Source organism: Mandrillus leucophaeus, unplaced genomic scaffold (genome assembly GCF_000951045.1).
Source record: "Mandrillus leucophaeus isolate KB7577 unplaced genomic scaffold, Mleu.le_1.0 Scaffold693, whole genome shotgun sequence".
Taxonomy (NCBI): Eukaryota; Metazoa; Chordata; class Mammalia; order Primates; family Cercopithecidae; genus Mandrillus; species Mandrillus leucophaeus.
Genome location: NW_012107508.1, coordinates 1,293,062 through 1,311,554, shown reverse-complemented (window position 1 = coordinate 1,311,554; position 18,493 = coordinate 1,293,062). Strand labels below are relative to the sequence as shown.

Genomic DNA, 18,493 nt, shown 5'->3' with positions numbered 1-18,493 from the left:
TTAAATATTTAATATATATTAACTTCATGTCCTTTAATATATGTAATATGTAATCATATATATTATATGTATAATCATATATGTGCATATAGATAAGACAGGAGTTTTCTTAAACCTGTTAATGTGTCAGGGAGGTACAGTTATGAGGTTTTTTTTTTCTTTCAGGATTATGTTACTAGGGCAATAAAAGAAGGAGAAAAAAACTAAAAAATAAATACAACAATTCTGAAGATAATTTAAACTTTTCTAAGTAATGCAGGATCTTCATTAAAAGTATCAGTAGTTGGCTGGGTACGGTGACTCACAGCTGTAATCCCAACACTTTGGGAGATGGGAGGATCACTTGAAGTCAGGAGTTTGAGACCAGTCTGAGCAACAGCTCCACAAAAAATTAAAAAATTAGCCAGGCGTGGTGGCACACGCCTATAGTCCCAGCTGCTCGGGAGGCCAAGGCAGAAGGATCACTTGAGCCAGGGAGTTTGTGGCTACAGTGAGCCATGATCACATCACTGCGCTCTGGCCTGGGCGACAGAGCAAGACTTTGTCTCACAAAAAAAAAAAAAAAAAAAAAAAAAAAAATCAGTTTTCTTGTTGGAACATGGTTTCCAAACTCAGCTAATTATCAAAATTACTGGCAGAACTTTGCTTCTATACCTCTATTTCCTCATTAGTAAAATTAGAATAAAATTCTGGGGTCCATTTCTAGAGCAATTCTGGGTTCCACCTCTAGAGCAGTGCTTCTCAAACTTTCAGATACAAACAAATCACCAGTGAATCTTGTTAAAATACAGTTCTCGTTTGGTAGGTCTAGGGTGTGACTTGAGATTCTGCATTTCTTTTTCTTTTTTTTTTTTTTTTAAACAAAGTTTCACTCTTGTTGCCCAGGCTGGAGTGCAATGGCATGATCTCGACTCACTGCAACCTGTGCCTCCCGGGTTCAAGCGATTCTCCTGCCTCAGCCTCCTGAGTAGCTGGGACTACATGCATGCACCACCATGCTCGACTAATTTTGTATTTTTAGTGGAGACGGGGTTTCTCCATGTTGGTCAGGCTTGTCTTGAACTCCTGACCTCAGGTGATCCACCCACCTCGGCCTCCCAAAGTGCTGGGATTACAGGCGTAAGCCTCTGCACCTGGCCAAGATTCTGCATTTCTAATAAGCTCTTAGGTGATCACATTTTGAGTAGCCAGTCCGCAAACTTCTCATACATTAGATATGGGTTGGGCCTATTGTGAACATTACCCAGCTTATTCATTTTCCTGATGAATCGGTTTTGATCCATGTTCTCTAATCAATGCCATAGTGTGATAATGCCTATGAATGTCTTAGAGCATATGGGTTGTTTTTTGATATGCAATACCCCACTGTGCCTGCTCTTTAAAGTTCCCTTAAATCTCTTCATAGTCTTTCCTTTGGCTGTTGTGTGTCTTTTAGTGCATCTAGTCTGCTGTGGGCTGACAGCATAGATACTTTGTCATTAAGGCCTTCACTGTTCACTGTGTTAAAATTGTAATGTCTCCCCCTACTGCTATCCTCCTTAACTGCTTCATTTTTCTCTAGGCTTTTTACCTTCTAACATGCTATATATCTTCCTTATTTTGTTTCTTGTATATCTCCCTCAACTAGAGTAAAAGAACAGTTCACTGCTTTATCTCCAGCACCTAGATTAATCAATATATAGCACACAAATAGATCTCGGTAAATATTTATTGAAAGAATAAATGAAATGTCTCTTAACAAAAGAAAGTAGACACTGTTTAAAGGCTTGAGCATTTTATAGTATGTAAATACATGAACCCTATAGTTTGTGGACTCTATAGCCTGGATCTGTTCTGTGTCCTTTTGTACTTATTCCCATAAGCTATGTTCTAAAGAGAGGTGGCTGCCATATAATTAAACCGCTGTAATTTTTAAAATTAGGTAAGAATTAACTTTAAATTTTTTTAGTATGAATAGTAGTTTATGAATTGTAAAGGATATAAATTTTTCTCATGTTTTGATTAGATAGAACAGGGAATATTTCCATCTTACAGATGGAAGGAAGCTGATGCCTAAGGTAGTTAAGTGTGAGTTCACAGAACTAGGAAGTATCAAAGATAGGAGAAAAGTCTTCTTCCAGCATTTTTTAGATAATGAAAAGATTCTAATATCGAATTTTACAATAAATTCAAAGCAAAGAGTTTTGTCAAATGAATGCCACCATAATTTTTATAAGTGGCCACAAAATTCATGGTATTGTCATAGGTCAGTACTTGATACTTTTTAAAAATATATAAATCTTTGTTGGCCATTGTATGTAATTCTTTTTATAGTTATAAAAAAGACATTTGAATAGGATAGCATTTATATAAAGTCCAAAACAGACAAATGTAATATTTTGTGTTAAAAGTAAGGTTACTTCCGGAAAGGGTAGTAACTGGGAGGAGATGGAAAGAATTTCTTTTGTTGTACTTAGCAATGTTGTTTCTTGAACCAGGTATAGTTATACATAGATACACTATAAAACTTCATTGGCCTATATACGCATAATTTTGCATTTTCCTCCCCATGCTGTCTTATACTTCAACAAAAAATTTTACTTTAAAGTTTTAAAATGATAATTTAGGCTACAGGCATTTTATATGTGTTTATTTTATTTTTTCTTGCTGCAGCTGCAGAAATTTAAATATTTTTAAAATTAATCACTTCATTTGGCTTTTTTAAATTCAGACATGTAGAAGTAGTGAGTAGTTTAGTGATTTTATAATTTTATATTTTAAAAATATTTAACAATTTTTCCTTTTCCTCAGCAAAGAAAGAATAATAAGAAGGTACGAGTAACAGTGAAGCCCCATTTGCTATACAGAGTAAGTTTCCTATCAAAGAATTTAGAGTTGTTGCTTTCACTTTGAATTCATGGAAGGAACAAAAATGTTTTCAGTATATCAGTAGGAAAACTTTTTTTTTTTTATTAGAATTAATAGCTTTCTTCTCTTCAGCCTTTAGAACAGCAACATGGAGTCATTCCTGATCGGGATGCAGAATTTTGTCTTTTTGACCGTGTTGTAAATGTGAGAGAAAACTTCTCAGTTCCAGTTGGCCTTCGAGGCACCATCATAGGAATAAAAGGAGGTAATATCCTAATACTTGAAATGTCTTCAACTTAGTTTATATTGTAAAGTAATACACAGGCTTATTTGTTTTTTATATCTAACCAGAAAGTGACTATAAATCAGGAACAAACTAGATCTTTTTATGTTTTAGTTAAAATTTTCTTAGGTTATACTTTTCAGAGAAAAAAACTCTTCTGTTTTTTATTGTATAATCTGTAAAGAGATTAAAAGGAGGAGAAACTGAGAAGGGGCTGCTGAGAATTTAGTAGTTTTATATCACATTAAAATTATGCAAGATCTTGGTGAGCATACCTATGTTTTCATGAAACTGATAAAGAATTTTCATTGCTTCTCCCGAGTTAAACATTTGTCTAATCTTGCTCAGAGCTTAGTAATCACTAAGTTTCTGAGATTAAATACATATTACGTTAGTTACAGTTAAAAGATTTGAAAATTAAATGTGTATTTTAATTTGGACTTTATGAATACAACTAAATTACATATATAAAACAGACCTATCAATCTGTTGCACAACAGTGTGCATACAGTTCACATTACTGTACCATACACTTAAAAGTGGCTAAGATGGCGGAAAAAAAATCAGAGAAGGGGAAAAAAAAGGAAGCAGCAGCTAAATAGCTGAATGTGCCCCCAAAGATATTCCAGGAATAACCAGCTTTATAGCATAGATTCAAAAAAAAGTTAGTGCCAGCATGAAGCAGTATCATGCACCCAGGGGTCAGTGTTCTGGCAGCACTGTTCCTCTATATATATCCCAGGCATCAGACTTCTTGGTCTCACTATCCCAAAAGTAGGAAGAACAGGCAGGCCACTAGCTGAAGAGAACTGCTTAATTAGTGCCAGCAATGTGCCAGGCACTAACACATTTTGCTTTTAACCTTCACTATCACCCAAGGGGTGGTCTCACCTGAGAAGTTAAGTAACCTTCCTGTGTTTACATAGATAAGTGGCAGAGCTGGGATTTGAGCTCCTTCCCCTAATTCGTACCTAAATTTGAACAGTGGTTCTGTACATTTTCCATTTGTAGATCCTCTTTGAATATCTTCCTGCCCATATAACTAAAAGAATTTTCTTCCCTAATTTTGTTTTTTACTTTTTTGGAAGACTCACTATTGTTAAGATGTCAGTGAAATCAGTTGCTTTGATTTGTAGAGTCAAAGAATCCTGATCAAGATCCCAGCAGCCTGTTTTGTAGAAATTGATAAGCTGGTTGTAAAATTTATTTTAAAAGCAAAGGCTTTAGACTAACCAGAAAAAATTGAAAAAGAAGGACAAAGTTGGAGAATTTACCCACCTGATTTCAAAACTTTACAAAGCTGGAGTAATGAAAAACAGTGTGAATTAATGTAAAGATGGCATATAGATCAGTGGAATATAATTAGAGTCCTGAAATAGACCCAGACCTATATGGTCAATTGATTTTACAACAATGTGCCAGGATAATTTGATGAAGAAGGGATAATGTCTTTAACAAGTGCTGTTGTCCTCATTAGTATAGTGGTGAGGAAAAAAAATGTAATTTAATTTAAAAATCGTGCTGTATATATTGAGGACTTGTTTAATGTAAAAGAAAAAATGGTGTTGGAACAATTAGACACCATATGCAAAAAAAAAAAAAAATCCACAACTCCTTACATCTTCTATAGAAATTAGCTCAAAATGAATCAAAGACCTAAATGTAAGAGCTAAAAGTATAGAACTTTAAGGAGAAAATCTTAGTAACCTAGAATTAGGTAAAGATGTCTTAAATAACACACAGAGAGTCTGAAAGAAAATTGCCAGCCAGGTGCCGTGGCTCACACTTGTAATCCCAACACTTTGGGAGGCCAAGGCAGGAGGATTGCTTGAGCCCAGGAGTTTGAGACAAGCCTGGGTAACAAAGTGAAACTCTGTCTTTACTAAAAAATGTTTTTAAATTAGCCAGTCATGGTGTTGTGCACCTGTGCTCCCAGCTAATCAGGAGGCTGAGGTGGGAGAATCACTTGAGCCCAGGAGATCAGAGATGTAGTGAGCCCTGATTGCACCACTGCACTCCTGCCTGGATGACAGACCGAGACCCTGTCAAAAAAAGAGAGAGAGAGAAAAAGAAGAAAGGGAGGGAAGGAGGGGAAGAAGGGAAGAAATAAAGAAAAGAAAGGAGGGAGAGAAAAAGAAAAGAAAAGGGTGGAGCAGGAGGGAGGTAGGGAGGGAAAAAGAAAAGAAAAAGAAAAAGGCCAGGGGAGGGTCGGTGGGGGTAGGAGGAGAAAAGAAGAAGAAAAGGCCGGGCCCTCACGCCTGTAATCCCAGTACTTTGGGAGACCAAGGCGGGTGGATCACTTGAAGTCAGGAGTTCGAGACCAGCCTGGCCAACGTGATGAAACCCTGTCTCTACTAAAAATACAAAAATTAGGGTCGGGCGCGGTGGCTCAGCCTGTAATCCCAGCACTTTAGGAGGCCAAGGCAGGTGGCTCACAAGGTCAGGAGTTCGAGCCTGGCCAATATGGTGAAACCCCATCTCTACTAAAAATACAAAAATTAGCCAGGCATGGTGGTGCATGCCTGTAGTCCCAACTACTTGGGAGGCTGAGGCAGAAGAATCACTTGAACCTGGGAGACAGAGGTTGCAGTGAGCCAAGATCATGCCACTACACTCTAGCCTGAGTGACAGAGCGAGACTCTGTCTCAAAAAAAAAAAAACAAAACAAAAATTAGCCAGGAATGGTGACAGGTGCCTGTAATCCCAGCTACTCGGGAGGCTGAGGCAGCAGAATCTGTTGAACACAGAGAGTAGAGGTTGCAGTGAGCTGAGATCACACCACTGCACTCTAGCCTGGGCAACAGAGCAAGACTCTGTCTCAAAAAAAAAAAAAAAAGACAAGACAGAAAGAAAAAGAAAATTGCTGCTTTAGACTTCATCAAAATTTAAAAAAAAAAAAAAACTCTCACTCTTCAAAAGACCGTATTACAGAAATGAAAAGGCACATATTAGCAAAACATAAATCCAACAAATGCTTTTATTTAGACTATATAAAAGTTTTTTACAGTTTAATAAACAACCCAGTTTTTAAAATGATCAAAATAGCTGAACAGATACTTTACCACAGAAGATATATGGATAGCAAATAAGCATATGAAAAAATGCTCAACATCATTCGTTGTTAGGGAAATACAGATTAAAACCAAATAAGATATTACCATGTACAGACTAGAAAGACTGAAATTTAAGAGAGTGGTTATACCAAGTGTTGACAACGATATAGGGCAACTAGAACTCTCCTATATTGCCAGTCGTAATGTAAAAGATAAAACCACTTTGGAAAGTAGTTTAGTGGGTTCTTTTTTTTCTCCCCCCATTGGTGGGCTATCATGATGAAGGTAAGTCCTTAAAAAGTTAAACATACATCATAGCATAGGGCCCAACCATCCCATTCATAGGTGGATATTTACCCAAGAGAAATGGGCTTAAATCCACATTAAACCTTGTTCATGAATCTTCATAGCAGCCTTATATGTAATAACCAAAGCCTAGAAATAATCTAAATTCCCATTGATAGGTGAATGGTTAAACAAATTCTTGGATACATATGCAGTGGAATACTTCTCAGCTATAAAAAAGAAACTACTGATACACACAACATAGGTGACTCTCAAAATAATTATGCTCAAAGAAGCCAGACGAATGAGGAATACACATTGTATTATTTCGTTTACATAAAATTCTACAAATGTAAAGTAACCTATGGTGACAGCAGAGTTTTAGTTGTTGCCTGGTTTAGGAGGATTCAGATTACAAAAGGACATGGAAAGGTTTGGAAGTGATTATCCTATTTGTCATGGCTTCATGGTTAATTATGTATGTTAAAACTCATTAACTTGTATATTTCAGATATGTGCAGTGTATCATATGTCAGTTATACCTCAGTAAAGCTGTGTTGTTGTTGTTTGTTTGTTTGTTTTTTTGAGATGGAGTCTCGCTCTGTCGCCCAGGCTGGAGTGCAGTGACGCAATCTTGGCTCACTGCAAGCTCCACCTCGCGAGTTCACGCCATTCTCCTGCCTCAGCCTCCCAAGTAGCTGGGACAACAGGTGCCCGCCACCACACCTGGCTAACTTTTTTTTTGTATTTTTAGTAGAGACATGGTTTCACTGTGTTAGCCAGGATCTTCTTGATCTCCTGACCTCATGATCCACCCGCCTCAGCCTCCCAAAGTACTGGGATTACAGGCGTGAACCACCGTGCCAGGCCCAGTAAGGCTGTTTTTTAAAAAAAAAAAGTACATGCCTTAAGACCCAGCAGTTTTCACTTTTAACCTAGGGAACAATCACCTGCATAAAGGACACATTTGCATGTTCATTGTAGCATTGTTTATAATAGCAAAAGTTAGAAATCACCTAAATGTTTATCAGCAGGAGAATGAATAAATTATTGTTTACCCATAGATGGGATACTATATATCCAGAAAACTGAATGCACACGTTTACCTGGGTGAATCTCACAAATATAATGTTGAAAGAAATAAAAATAAGTTGCAAAATAATATATTCTCTATGATACCATGTATATGTTTCAAAACTTGCAAAACAATACTATATATTATTCACAGATATATATGTATGTAGTAGAAGTATAAAGAAACATAAGGAATCATAACTGCCAAATTGAAGATAATGGTTACCTAGTTGGGAATTGGGACAATAATGATCCTCTAAGGCACTGGTATTCTGTTTCTTAGCTTATATAACATTCCTTCTATTAATATTATGCCATTCTTCATATCCTGAATATTTTATATCATATCCAGAATTTTTATAATAAATACTTCCAAACACTCCAAAAACATCTGTTGATTTTTCATCATATGATTTTTTATTGTCTCTTTCTCTCTGTGTTTTAACAGCTAATAGAGAAGCTGATGTACTGTTTGAAGTATTATTTGATGAAGAATTTCCTGGAGGGTTAACAATAAGGTTTGTATTTCCCAATGATAATTGCCCTTTGTTAATATGTTCATGTGGCCAGTGGCTTTACATTATTTTTTATTTGCTTACAATTTCAATGCATGGTATGTGTAAGACATACTTGCTACTAGAGATGTAACACTGAATAAGGCAGACATGCTTTCTACCCTCATAGAGCTTTCATTTTAGTGAGGGAGGTAATTAAGCAACTGATTACAATATTATTTAATTAAAACATGGCAAGCGCTAGGAAGAAGTGCAAGTTTTTATAAAGAGTGTGACCCGTCCTGCGAGTAACGGAAAGGCCTCCTTGAGGAAGTGGTATGTAAGATAGAACTTGAAGAATGAATAATAGCTACCGAGGGAAAAAAGGGGGGAATAATGACATGTGCACAGGAAGAGGGAATAGCATATATAAACAATGGTATTAGGGTTAAATAACTTGAGGAATAGAAATGTCCTTTGAAACTAGTGACATGTATGTCTTTGTCACCAATTTTAGTGGAGTTGTAGGTACTCACGACAGATTGGCATGATTTGAGAAGTGAATGGCAAGTGTAGTAATGGAGACAGGAAATGGAGGCAACACTTGGGAAGTTTGACTATAAAGGAAAGGAGAAAGTTAACTGGAGGTTAGGAGGTTTAAAGGAAGAGAGTTAAATTTAACACAGATAAGATGAGTATTTTGGGAGAAAGTGCCAATAGAAAGTTTAAAGTTATAGGAACAAGGATCATGATAAAATGAGAGGCACCGTGGTGTACTCTCACACTTAAACATTGTATTACCTTGGGTAGGTTAATTAAATGTCTGACCCTCAATTTCCTCATCTATAATGAAGGTATATACATACTTCCCTAGGTTATTGTAAGAATAAAACGAAATCCTTTCCAGTTTTCTACTTTCTAAAAATCAGCTGGAAAGCAACTGAATTTATCTAGTTTCTTTTTCTCCTCTATTTTGATGAATGAGTAATTAAAATAAAAAATTACCCTTTTTTAACCTCCTTGCATGAAATCACAGTCTTCGGCCGTTATACCAAGTAGTTACCTTCAGGATGCTATTATTGTTGTTTTGCAATTTAAATACGCTTGTTACTCAAAGACTTCTCCTGTCTACACTCTTCACATACAGTGGCAGAATCCGAATCTCCTGTCTGATTTTATTGTTCATGAAAATGTTTGATAACCAATGCCTTTGATTCACTAACTTTTCAAAATATATTTTAAGTATATTTTTGTGGTGTTTTTTTCCTCAGTGTCTTTTTTCCCCGTCTCCTAGTAAGGGACAGTGAATTTATTGACTGATAGAGAGCTGGGTAAAAGATTACCTGCTTGCAGTATATTCATTTATGTAATGCAGAATCTTTAGTAAGTTTAGTTTTCATGAAAATAGATACTTCCTAGCAACCTTGAACTTACAAAGGTTTCTCATAGAACTCTACTTTTGCACTTTCTTTCAATATAAGAAAATTATACTCTCAAAGAGAAAAAAGTAGGTCATAGAGTTGAAAGCTTAAGAGAAGGTTTGTTTAATATCTAACATGTTTATCAAGGCCATGAAAGATGGAAATCACAAATACTTGTCTCTTAAGCCTTTCCAGATACAGGCCCAGAACTTTAAGATGGGAAAATGAGGAAAAAAAGGGCCGGACTCCACATTTGACCAATAGACAAATGAAATCAAAGCTAACACTTACCCTGTTGCTTAGGAAGAGCCATACTGAGAATGGTTCCATGCTCCTGAGCTTTCATAACCTAGACTGCCCAAACCACAGTTTTCAGTTTTTTGTTTTTGTTTGTCTTGTTTTGTTTTTTGAGACAGATTCTTGTTCTGTTGCCCAGTCTGGAGTGCAGTGGCATGATCTTGACACATTGCAGCCTCCATCTCCCGGGTTCAAGCAATTTTGCCTCAGCCTTACGGGTAGCTGGGATTACAGGTGTGCACTACCATGCTTGGCTAATTTTTTTGTATTTTTAATAGCGACAGAGTTTCAACATGTTTGCCAGGCTGGTCTTGAACTTCTGACCTCAACTGATCCGCCCGCCTCGGCCTCCCAAGTGCTGTGCTGGGATTACAGGCGTGAACCACCATGCCCGGCTCCACAGTTTTTAAGAAGTTTGAGGCCAGGCGTGGTGGCTCACACCTGTAATCCCAACACTTTGGGAGGCCAGGGATGGAGGATCACTTGAGCCCAGGAGTTCAAAACCAGCCTGGGTGACATAGTGAGACCCTGGCTCTAAAAAAAAATACAAAAGCATGCCAGGCATGGTGCCTTGCACCTGTGGTCTCAGTTACTCAGGAGGCTGAGATAGGAAGACTGCTTGAGTCCAGGAGTTCGACACTGCAGTGAGCTAGGATGTAGCACCATTGCACTCCATCCTGAGTAACAGCGAGATCTCATCTCTCAACAACAACAAAATTCATAAATTTTCAGTTGTATTCAACAATTAAGATGCAAGCTTCTTAACAACAGATCGACACACACCCCTAAAACATAGTTGGGTTTTCTCTACTTAGTAAATACTAAATGTGCTCTTAGGAAACTTTGTAGAAATACATCATCTTATAAATTGAGCTATTTCTATGATTTGAGGTTCCTCTACTGAATTTAAAAAGTAATGTTTACTAATGCTGATGATGGATTGTCCACCAAAAATTATTTGACTTTTCTCCCTAACACATTTAGTATTGTTTTCCTTCTGACACTGATGTAACTTTTTACTTTTAGATGCTCGCCTGGTAGAGGTTATCGACTGCCAACAAGTGCCTTGGTGAACCTTTCTCATGGGAGTCGCTCTGAAACTGGAAATCAGAAGTTGACAGCTATTGTAAAACCACAACCAGCTGTGCATCACTATAGCTCAAATTCATCAGTTTCCTGTGGGCATTTGGGAGGCCTCAACCATTCCCCTCAATCACTTTTTGTTCCTACTCAAGTAAGACTCTTAGTCTTTAACTTCTTTTAACTTCTCCTCTACCCCTTTTACAAATCAGAAATCACAGCAGACTTTGTAAATGTAAACCTAATTTAACTTAGTTTCCCTTTTTTATTTAAAAAGTTTTGGTTCAGGTCAATTCCAAATTTAAGATACTAGGCTAGTAAAGAATGCTATTGCTAGCATTCTACCTCTGCTATAAAATAACAGTTGTATTAAAGGAAAAAAGTGTATTTAAATAAGGAACTTAAGAATGTCCATGTTTTCTCTTTATATGTTTACTTTTCAAGTTAACATTTAATTTTTTTCTTGTATAATCCAAATGTCCTGTGCTATCTGCTATAAATAACAAATTTGAAAGATAAAGGGCAAAGATTATATCACACTTATCAAAAGCAATTTTCAAGTTTCTACCATACAGTTTATGGGCAATTTCCTTTATTTCTTCTTTCTAGGGACAAAAATTGAGTTATCTTGTTTGAGACACTATTTAATTCCATGGCCCCAAATCTCATGCTTATTAAGTAAATTTTTTAACCCAAATAGTACCTGTTTATTATAAACCAATTGGAAAACACAGAAGTAGATGATAACAAAGGAAACACAAGCAAACGGCCTCTCAAATCTCATAGGTAACCGCTGTCAAAATTTGGTGCCTATTTTTCCAGAGTTTAAATCTTAATTGTTGATTTTTAAATTTATTAGATTATTTTGTGTAAGGTGAAGATTTTTAAAATAAAATTTTTAGGTGTTAATTTGAGTGAGAGAATGTATTTTACATTAGAAGACAAAAAAAAAAAACCTATTGATGGGGATATTGATTCAGTATAATCTTTTATAGTGTTTGTTATGCTTTATTTTTCAACAAATAAAACCAAGACCAGTTGCATATAAAGAACACCAGTTTCACTCTCACAGAATCCTTTTGTGATTACTATGCTGAGCTTTAGAAAAAAAAGGAACTAAGAGATTTCACATAATGAAAGTTAGTTTAGGGGTCGACATGGTAGCCCACATCTGTAACCCCAACACTCTGGGAGGCTAAAGCAGGAGGACTGCTTGAGGCAGGAGTTCAAGACCAGCCTGGGCAATACAGCAAAACATGGTAACCCATCCCTAGAAGAAAAAAAAAAAAATTGTTGGGCATGGTGGTAACATGCTTGTAGTCCTAGCTCCACAGGAGGCTGAGGATTGAGCACAGGAATTCGAGGTTACAGTCATCTGTGACCCCACCACAGCTTCCCAGCCTAGGCAACATAAGCAAGACCCCACATGAGTAAGACCCTGAGTCAAAAAAAAAACAAGTTAGTTTAATATCCCATCTACCACTGAATAACATTAATAAATAAATTGTTTGATTTTTAATATGCATTTTTATTTCTTCCTATTAAGAAATTGTTTGTACTTTGCTAGGGATCTACTAAAGATGATGATGAATTCTGCAACATTTGGCAGTCCTTACAGGGATCTGGAAAGATGCAACACTTTCAGCCAGCTGTACAAGAGAAGGTTAGTATTCCTTGTTTTGATGGACAATTAATTTAAAGAAAATATTTTTTTATATTTTTCTTTTAAGACTACAATGATTATTTTTTCTGTGAAATCTCATAATTTTGATCATGAATGTTCTTTTTTTTTTAAAATAATTTCAACTTTATTATTTTAGGTTCAGGAGATACATGTACAGGTTTGTTACATGAATATACTGTGTGACACTGAAGTTTAGGGTACAAATGATCCTGTCACCCAGGCAGTGAGCATAGTACCCAATAGGTGGTTTTTCCGCCCTTCCCTCCTCCTCCCTGTCTCCCCCATCTAGTAACCCCCAGTGTCTGTTATTCCCATCTTTATGACCATGTGTATCCAATGCTTAGCTCCCACTTATAAGTGAGAACCATATAGTATTTGGTTTTCTGTTCCTGTGTTCATTCACTTAGCATAATGGCCTTCAGTTCCACCTATGTTGCTGCAAAGGACATTATTTCATTCTTTTTTATGACTGCATAGTATTCCATAGTGTATATTCCGTGGTGTATATATACCACATTTTAAAAAATCTGGCTGGGCACTGTGGCTCACGCCTGTAATCCCAGCACCTTGAGAGGCTGAGATGGGTGGATCACTGGAGGTCAGGAGTTTGAGACCAGCCTGGCCAATATGGTGAAACCCCATCTCTACTGAAAATACAAAAATTAGCCAGCTACTCATGATGGTGAGGCAAAAGAGTTGCTTGAACTTGGGAGGCCAGAGGTTGCAGTGAGCCGAGATCACCCCATTTCACTCCAGCCTGAGCAACGGAGTAACTAACACTTAGTCTCTAAATCAATCAATCAGTGAATCAATCTTATCCACCATTGATAAGCACTTAGGTTGATTCCATGTCTTTGCTATTGTGAATAGCAAATGCAATTAATATATGTGGGTATGTGTCTTTTTGGAAGAATGGTTTATTTTCCCTGGGGTATGTACCCAACAGTGTGATTACTGGGTCGAATGGTAGTTCTGTTTTAAGTTCTTTGAGAAATCTCCAAACTGCTTTTTACAGTGGCTGAACTAATTTACATTCCCACCAAGAGTTTATAAGCATTCCCTTTTTTCTACAACCTCACCAGCATCTGTTATTTTTTGACAGCCATTCTGACTGGTGTGAGATGGTATCATCTTGCAGTTTTGATTTGCATTTCTCTGATGATTAGTGATGTTGAACTTTTTTTTCATATTTTTCTTGGCCACTTATATGTCTTTTGCAAAGTGTCTATTCATGTCTTTTCCCCATTTTTAAAAAAATTAATTTTTTAATTAAAATATAAATTTTCTTAAGATTTTGCTAATCTTCTCTGTACCATTCCAATTTTGGTATATGTGCTGCTGAAGCAAGCATCTTGTGCCCATTTTTAAATGGCATTATTTGTTTTTTGCTTGTTGAATTAAGTTCCTTATAGATTCTTGATATTAGACCTTTGTCAGATGCACAGTATGTGAATATTTTCTCCCATTCTGTAGTTGTGTGTTTACTCTGTTGATAGTTTTTTTTGTGAGCAGAAACTCTAGTTTAATTAGGTCCCATTGTAAATTTTTGTTTTTGTTGTGATTGCTTTTGAGGACTTAGTCATGCATTCTTTCTCAAGGCTTACACTCCAAGTGGTATTTCCTGGATTTTCTTCTAGGATTCTTACAGTTTGAGGTCTTATGTTGTAAGTCTTTAATCCATCTTGAGTTGATTTTTGTATATGCTGAAAGGTAAGGGTCCAGTTTCATTCTTCTGCATATGGCTAGCCAACTATCCCAGCATCATGTATAGGGAGTCCTCACCCCATTGCTTGTTTTCATTGACTTTGTCAAAAATCGGGGTTGTAAGTGTGCCGTTTTATTTCTGTGTTCTCTATTCTGTTCCATTGGTCTGTGTGTCTGTTTTTGTACCAGTACCATGCTACTTTTGTTACATGGCAGATACATGGTAATATAAACTTACAGTATAACATGAAGTCAGGTAATGTGATGTCTCCAACATTGTTCTTTTTGCTTAAGATTGCCTTGGCTATTGGGCTCTTTTCTGGTTCCATGTGATTATGAATTTTCATAATTATTTTCAGACCTGTAAAAGTTTCTGGACCAATGAGTTGAGAGTATAGATAATTTTTGTTTTAAATCAGCTTTAGTTTTTTTTAGTTATTTACAAAGTCATAGTAACTATATTTTAAATTTAACAAAGGCCCTTATCGCATTTAACAACTTATTTTTTTCCACTTGAACATGTCACTTTATGCTGGTAGTTGGTTATCTTAAATATGAATGAACAAATAAGCATTCCTTGGTGGAGATTAAGAAGAGGAAAAAAGTGCTGCTAAAAGAGTAGAGACTCAGACAAAGAAAGGAAGAGGAAAGGAATAAATTCCTACTACATGTTTTGCTAGTTACCTATCTTCTCAGCTTAGATCAAAAAGGAATGTTCGGTGAGGCGTGGTGGCTCACGCCTGTAATCCCAGCACTTTGGGAGGCCAAGGCTGGAGGATTACTTGAGGTCAGGAGTTCAAAACCAGCCTGACCAACATGGTGAAACCCCATCTCTACTAAAAATACAAAAAATCAGTCAGGTGTGGTGGCACACACGTGTAGTCCCAGCTACTCAGAAGGCTGAGGCAAGAGAATCACTTGAACCCAGGAGGTGGAAGTTGCAGTGAGTCGAGATTGTGCCACTGCACTCCAGCCTGGATGACAGAACAAGACTCCATCTCAGAAAAAAAAAAAAAGGAATGTTGAAGTTTATAAACCAGTAGCCTGTACCTTCAGACCCTCATTTATTCTAGTATCCTGCAGTAATGGTGGCATTATCAGAGATAAAAGAGAAAATTACAAATGAAATATAAACATAAATGGCAAAATAAATATAAATAGTAAAATAAACATAAAAAATTAGTGCATATGTCATAACTTAGTCTAAACAGTAAAGAAAAATATTAGGGTGACAAGATACATAGGTCTCCTCAGCCAATGTGCTATTATAAGCTTTCTTTAGGTTATCCATAAATTATTTTGTTTTAAACTATTTGAATCACAAAACCTAATTTCCTGATTCCGTGTCCGGTACTGTACTTACTGCACCACACTGCTTCAGGGTGTAAACTGGGTTCAAACCCAAGAGATATTTTGCCCAATTTTGCCTTGGGGTCAAAAAAGATGAAAGGGGCCGGGCGCGGTGGCTCAACCCTGTAATCCCAGCACTTTGGGAGGCCGAGACGGGTGGATCACAAGGTCAGGAGATCGAGGCCATCCTGGCTAACACGGTGAAACCCCGTCTCTACTAAAAAATACAAAAAACTAGCCGGGCGAGGTGGCGGGCGCCTGTAATCCCAGCTACTACTCGGAGGCTGAGGCAGGAGAATGGTGTAAACCCGGGAGGCGGAGCTTGCAGTGAGCTGAGATCTGGCCACTGCACTCCAGCCTGGGCGACAGAGCGAGACCGTCTCAAAAAAAAAAAAAGATGAAAGGGTCTTTAAGAAAGATTCATCAGTCAGCAGTATGTAAGAAGGACTACACGCGAAAAAGATAGGAAACGAGAATCGTAGTTAGAAAGTTAGTTTAGGTCAAGAATGACAATCTAAAGTCCAGTTGCAGGAACTGAAAAGGAGTAGAATGATAGAATGATTTATAATATCATTGTAAAAATCATGTTAGAAAGCAAAAATTTTTGAGTCTAAGCATTTTAGATTATATGCCTGAGGAATGGTGGTGTTAGAAATAAGGGTAAGAGAAGTGACTTTAGGTGAGGCCAAATCTGGGACTTTTCCTTTTTTTCTTTTTTTTACTTAAAAAAAAATTTTCTTCTTCTTTCATGCTGCCTTGTCTAAGATGGGACACCTTGAGGTTGAGGTGATGGTGGAGTATCCAGCTATAATATCTGTTCTAGAAAGTTGCAGATACTGGATTAAATCTTGACTGAGGTTCAAATCAGAGATATAGATTAGTAATACTTAGCAGAGAGGTGACAGTCAAAGTCATTAGTCAAGCAGTAAGGCAAAAAATGAAAAGAAAACTGTTGTTGAATTTGTAGGAACAGTCCTCAGTAAAAGATTGGAAGAGCAGGAGTTAATTAAAAAGTTGAACAAATAGATAAAGGCAAGAAGGTACTTAGAGTAGTGCTTCCTTTTAGAACAAAACTCCTTGAAAAAATTGTCTATACTGGTGCCTCTCTCTCCCTTTCCCTCTTAAACCCACTCTGCTCAGTCTTTCATTCCCATCACTTTACTAAAACTGCCCTTTCAAGGTTCCCAAGGACCTTCGTGTACAAAACCATGTGATCAAGTCTGAGTTTCCATCTGAATTGAGCCATCAGCAGCATTGCATACAGTTGATCCCTCTGTTTTCCTTGTCATCCATTCTTCACTTGTCATTGGAATACCACCCTTCCCTGTTTTTCTTCCTGTCTCATTGGCTGTTGTTTCTCAGTCTTCTTTGTCAGTTTTACCTAATCTCTCGGGCTCTTTCAAGATGGAATCCTCTAGGGCTAAACTATTGGATTTTTTTCTCTATCTATACCCGTTTCCTTAGATAGATAGATGGATGGATGGATAGATAGATAGATTGATAGATAGATAGATTGATAGATAGATAGATTGATAGATAATTATAGAGAGATAGATGATAGAGAAAAAAATAGATTTAGATAAGATAGATATAGATACACACACAAACATATATACCTACAAAAACACATACATCGTGACTCCCAAACTTCTCTCTCCAGCTTGGAAGTCCTTTATGATCTTTAGACTCAATGTTCAACCCTTCATCACCACTCAAATGTCCAACTCTGTGTCTCCACTTGGATACTTAATATACATCTCAAACCTACCATATCCAAAATTGAACTCTCGTTCTTCCCTCACAAACTTAGGTTACCTGATGTCATTCCCATCTCAGTTAATAGCCACTCCCTCCTTTCATTCAGACCTTGAGAGCCACATCCTTTACTCCTTTTTTTCTCTTTTACCCTCATATCCAATTTATTATCATCTGTAAATCTCTTCCAAATATGTCTAGAATTGGACCATTTCTCACAGGCTCCTACTACCCTACTCCAAATTCATACCAACTCTCACCTTGATGGTTGCAGTAGTCTAGTAATCTGTTTCCATCCTGGCTCCTCTACAGTCTGTTCTCAAGATAGCAGGCAGAGTGATGATATTAACATATAAGTCAGAGATCATGTCCTTCTGCAGCTCAAAACCCTCCACTGATTCCCCATTTCAGTGAGTAAAAGCCATTGTTTTTATATAATGGCCTGGAATGTCCCATACAATATTGATATGTCACCTCTCTAATCACATTTTCTATAACTCACCTTTTTTTTTTTTTTTTTTTTTTTTTTTGAGACGGAGTCTCGCTCTGTCGCCCAGGCTGGGGTGCAGTGGCCGGATCTCAGCTCACTGCAAGCTCCGCCTCCCGGGTTTACGCCATTCTCCTGCCTCAGCCTCCCGAGTAGCTGGGACTACAGGTGCCCGCCACCTCACCCGGCTAGTTTTTTTTTTTGTATTTTTTAGTAGAGATGGGGTTTCACCATGTTAGCCAGGATGGTCTCGATCTCCTGACCTCGTGATCCGCCCGTCTCGGCCTCCCAAAGTGCTGGGATTACAGGCTTGAGCCACCGCGCCCGGCCTAACTCACCTTTTTGCTACAGCCATAATGGTCTTCTTCCTCTTCCTTGAGTATGCCAGGGATGATTCCCACAACAGGGCCTTTGAATGTGTCTGGAATACTCTATCTCCTCAGAGAGAGGCTTATTTCCCTAGGCTTCTGTGTCCTCATGTATACAATGAAGTTCACTTAGATGGCCTCTAACGTCTTTTCTAGCCACAAAATAGTATTGCTGTCGTACGCTAGAATATATACAGCTCCAGGGTTGGAATCCTGCCTCAACTCCTCAAACTAATGTCTAAGGCCTTCTATAATCTAACCCCACCTAATTATATGATGTATATCCAACCGTTTGGACATAATAGTCTGTT

The 18,493-nt window shown here is 37.4% G+C and overlaps 1 protein-coding gene across 1 annotated transcript in view; it reads left to right on the top strand.

The window, feature by feature from the left end:
• Positions 1–18,493, top strand: part of LOC105555639 (5'-3' exoribonuclease 1) — a gene marked incomplete at its 5' end in the record, with an annotated part of 100,615 nt that overhangs the window by 38,624 nt on the left and 43,498 nt on the right. The window contains 5 exons of the mRNA XM_012002666.1: positions 2,791–2,847; positions 2,980–3,112; positions 7,991–8,060; positions 10,781–10,988; positions 12,402–12,497. Coding sequence (XP_011858056.1) covers positions 2,791–2,847; positions 2,980–3,112; positions 7,991–8,060; positions 10,781–10,988; positions 12,402–12,497 — 564 coding nt within the window. The remainder of the gene's footprint in view (positions 1–2,790; positions 2,848–2,979; positions 3,113–7,990; positions 8,061–10,780; positions 10,989–12,401; positions 12,498–18,493) is intronic.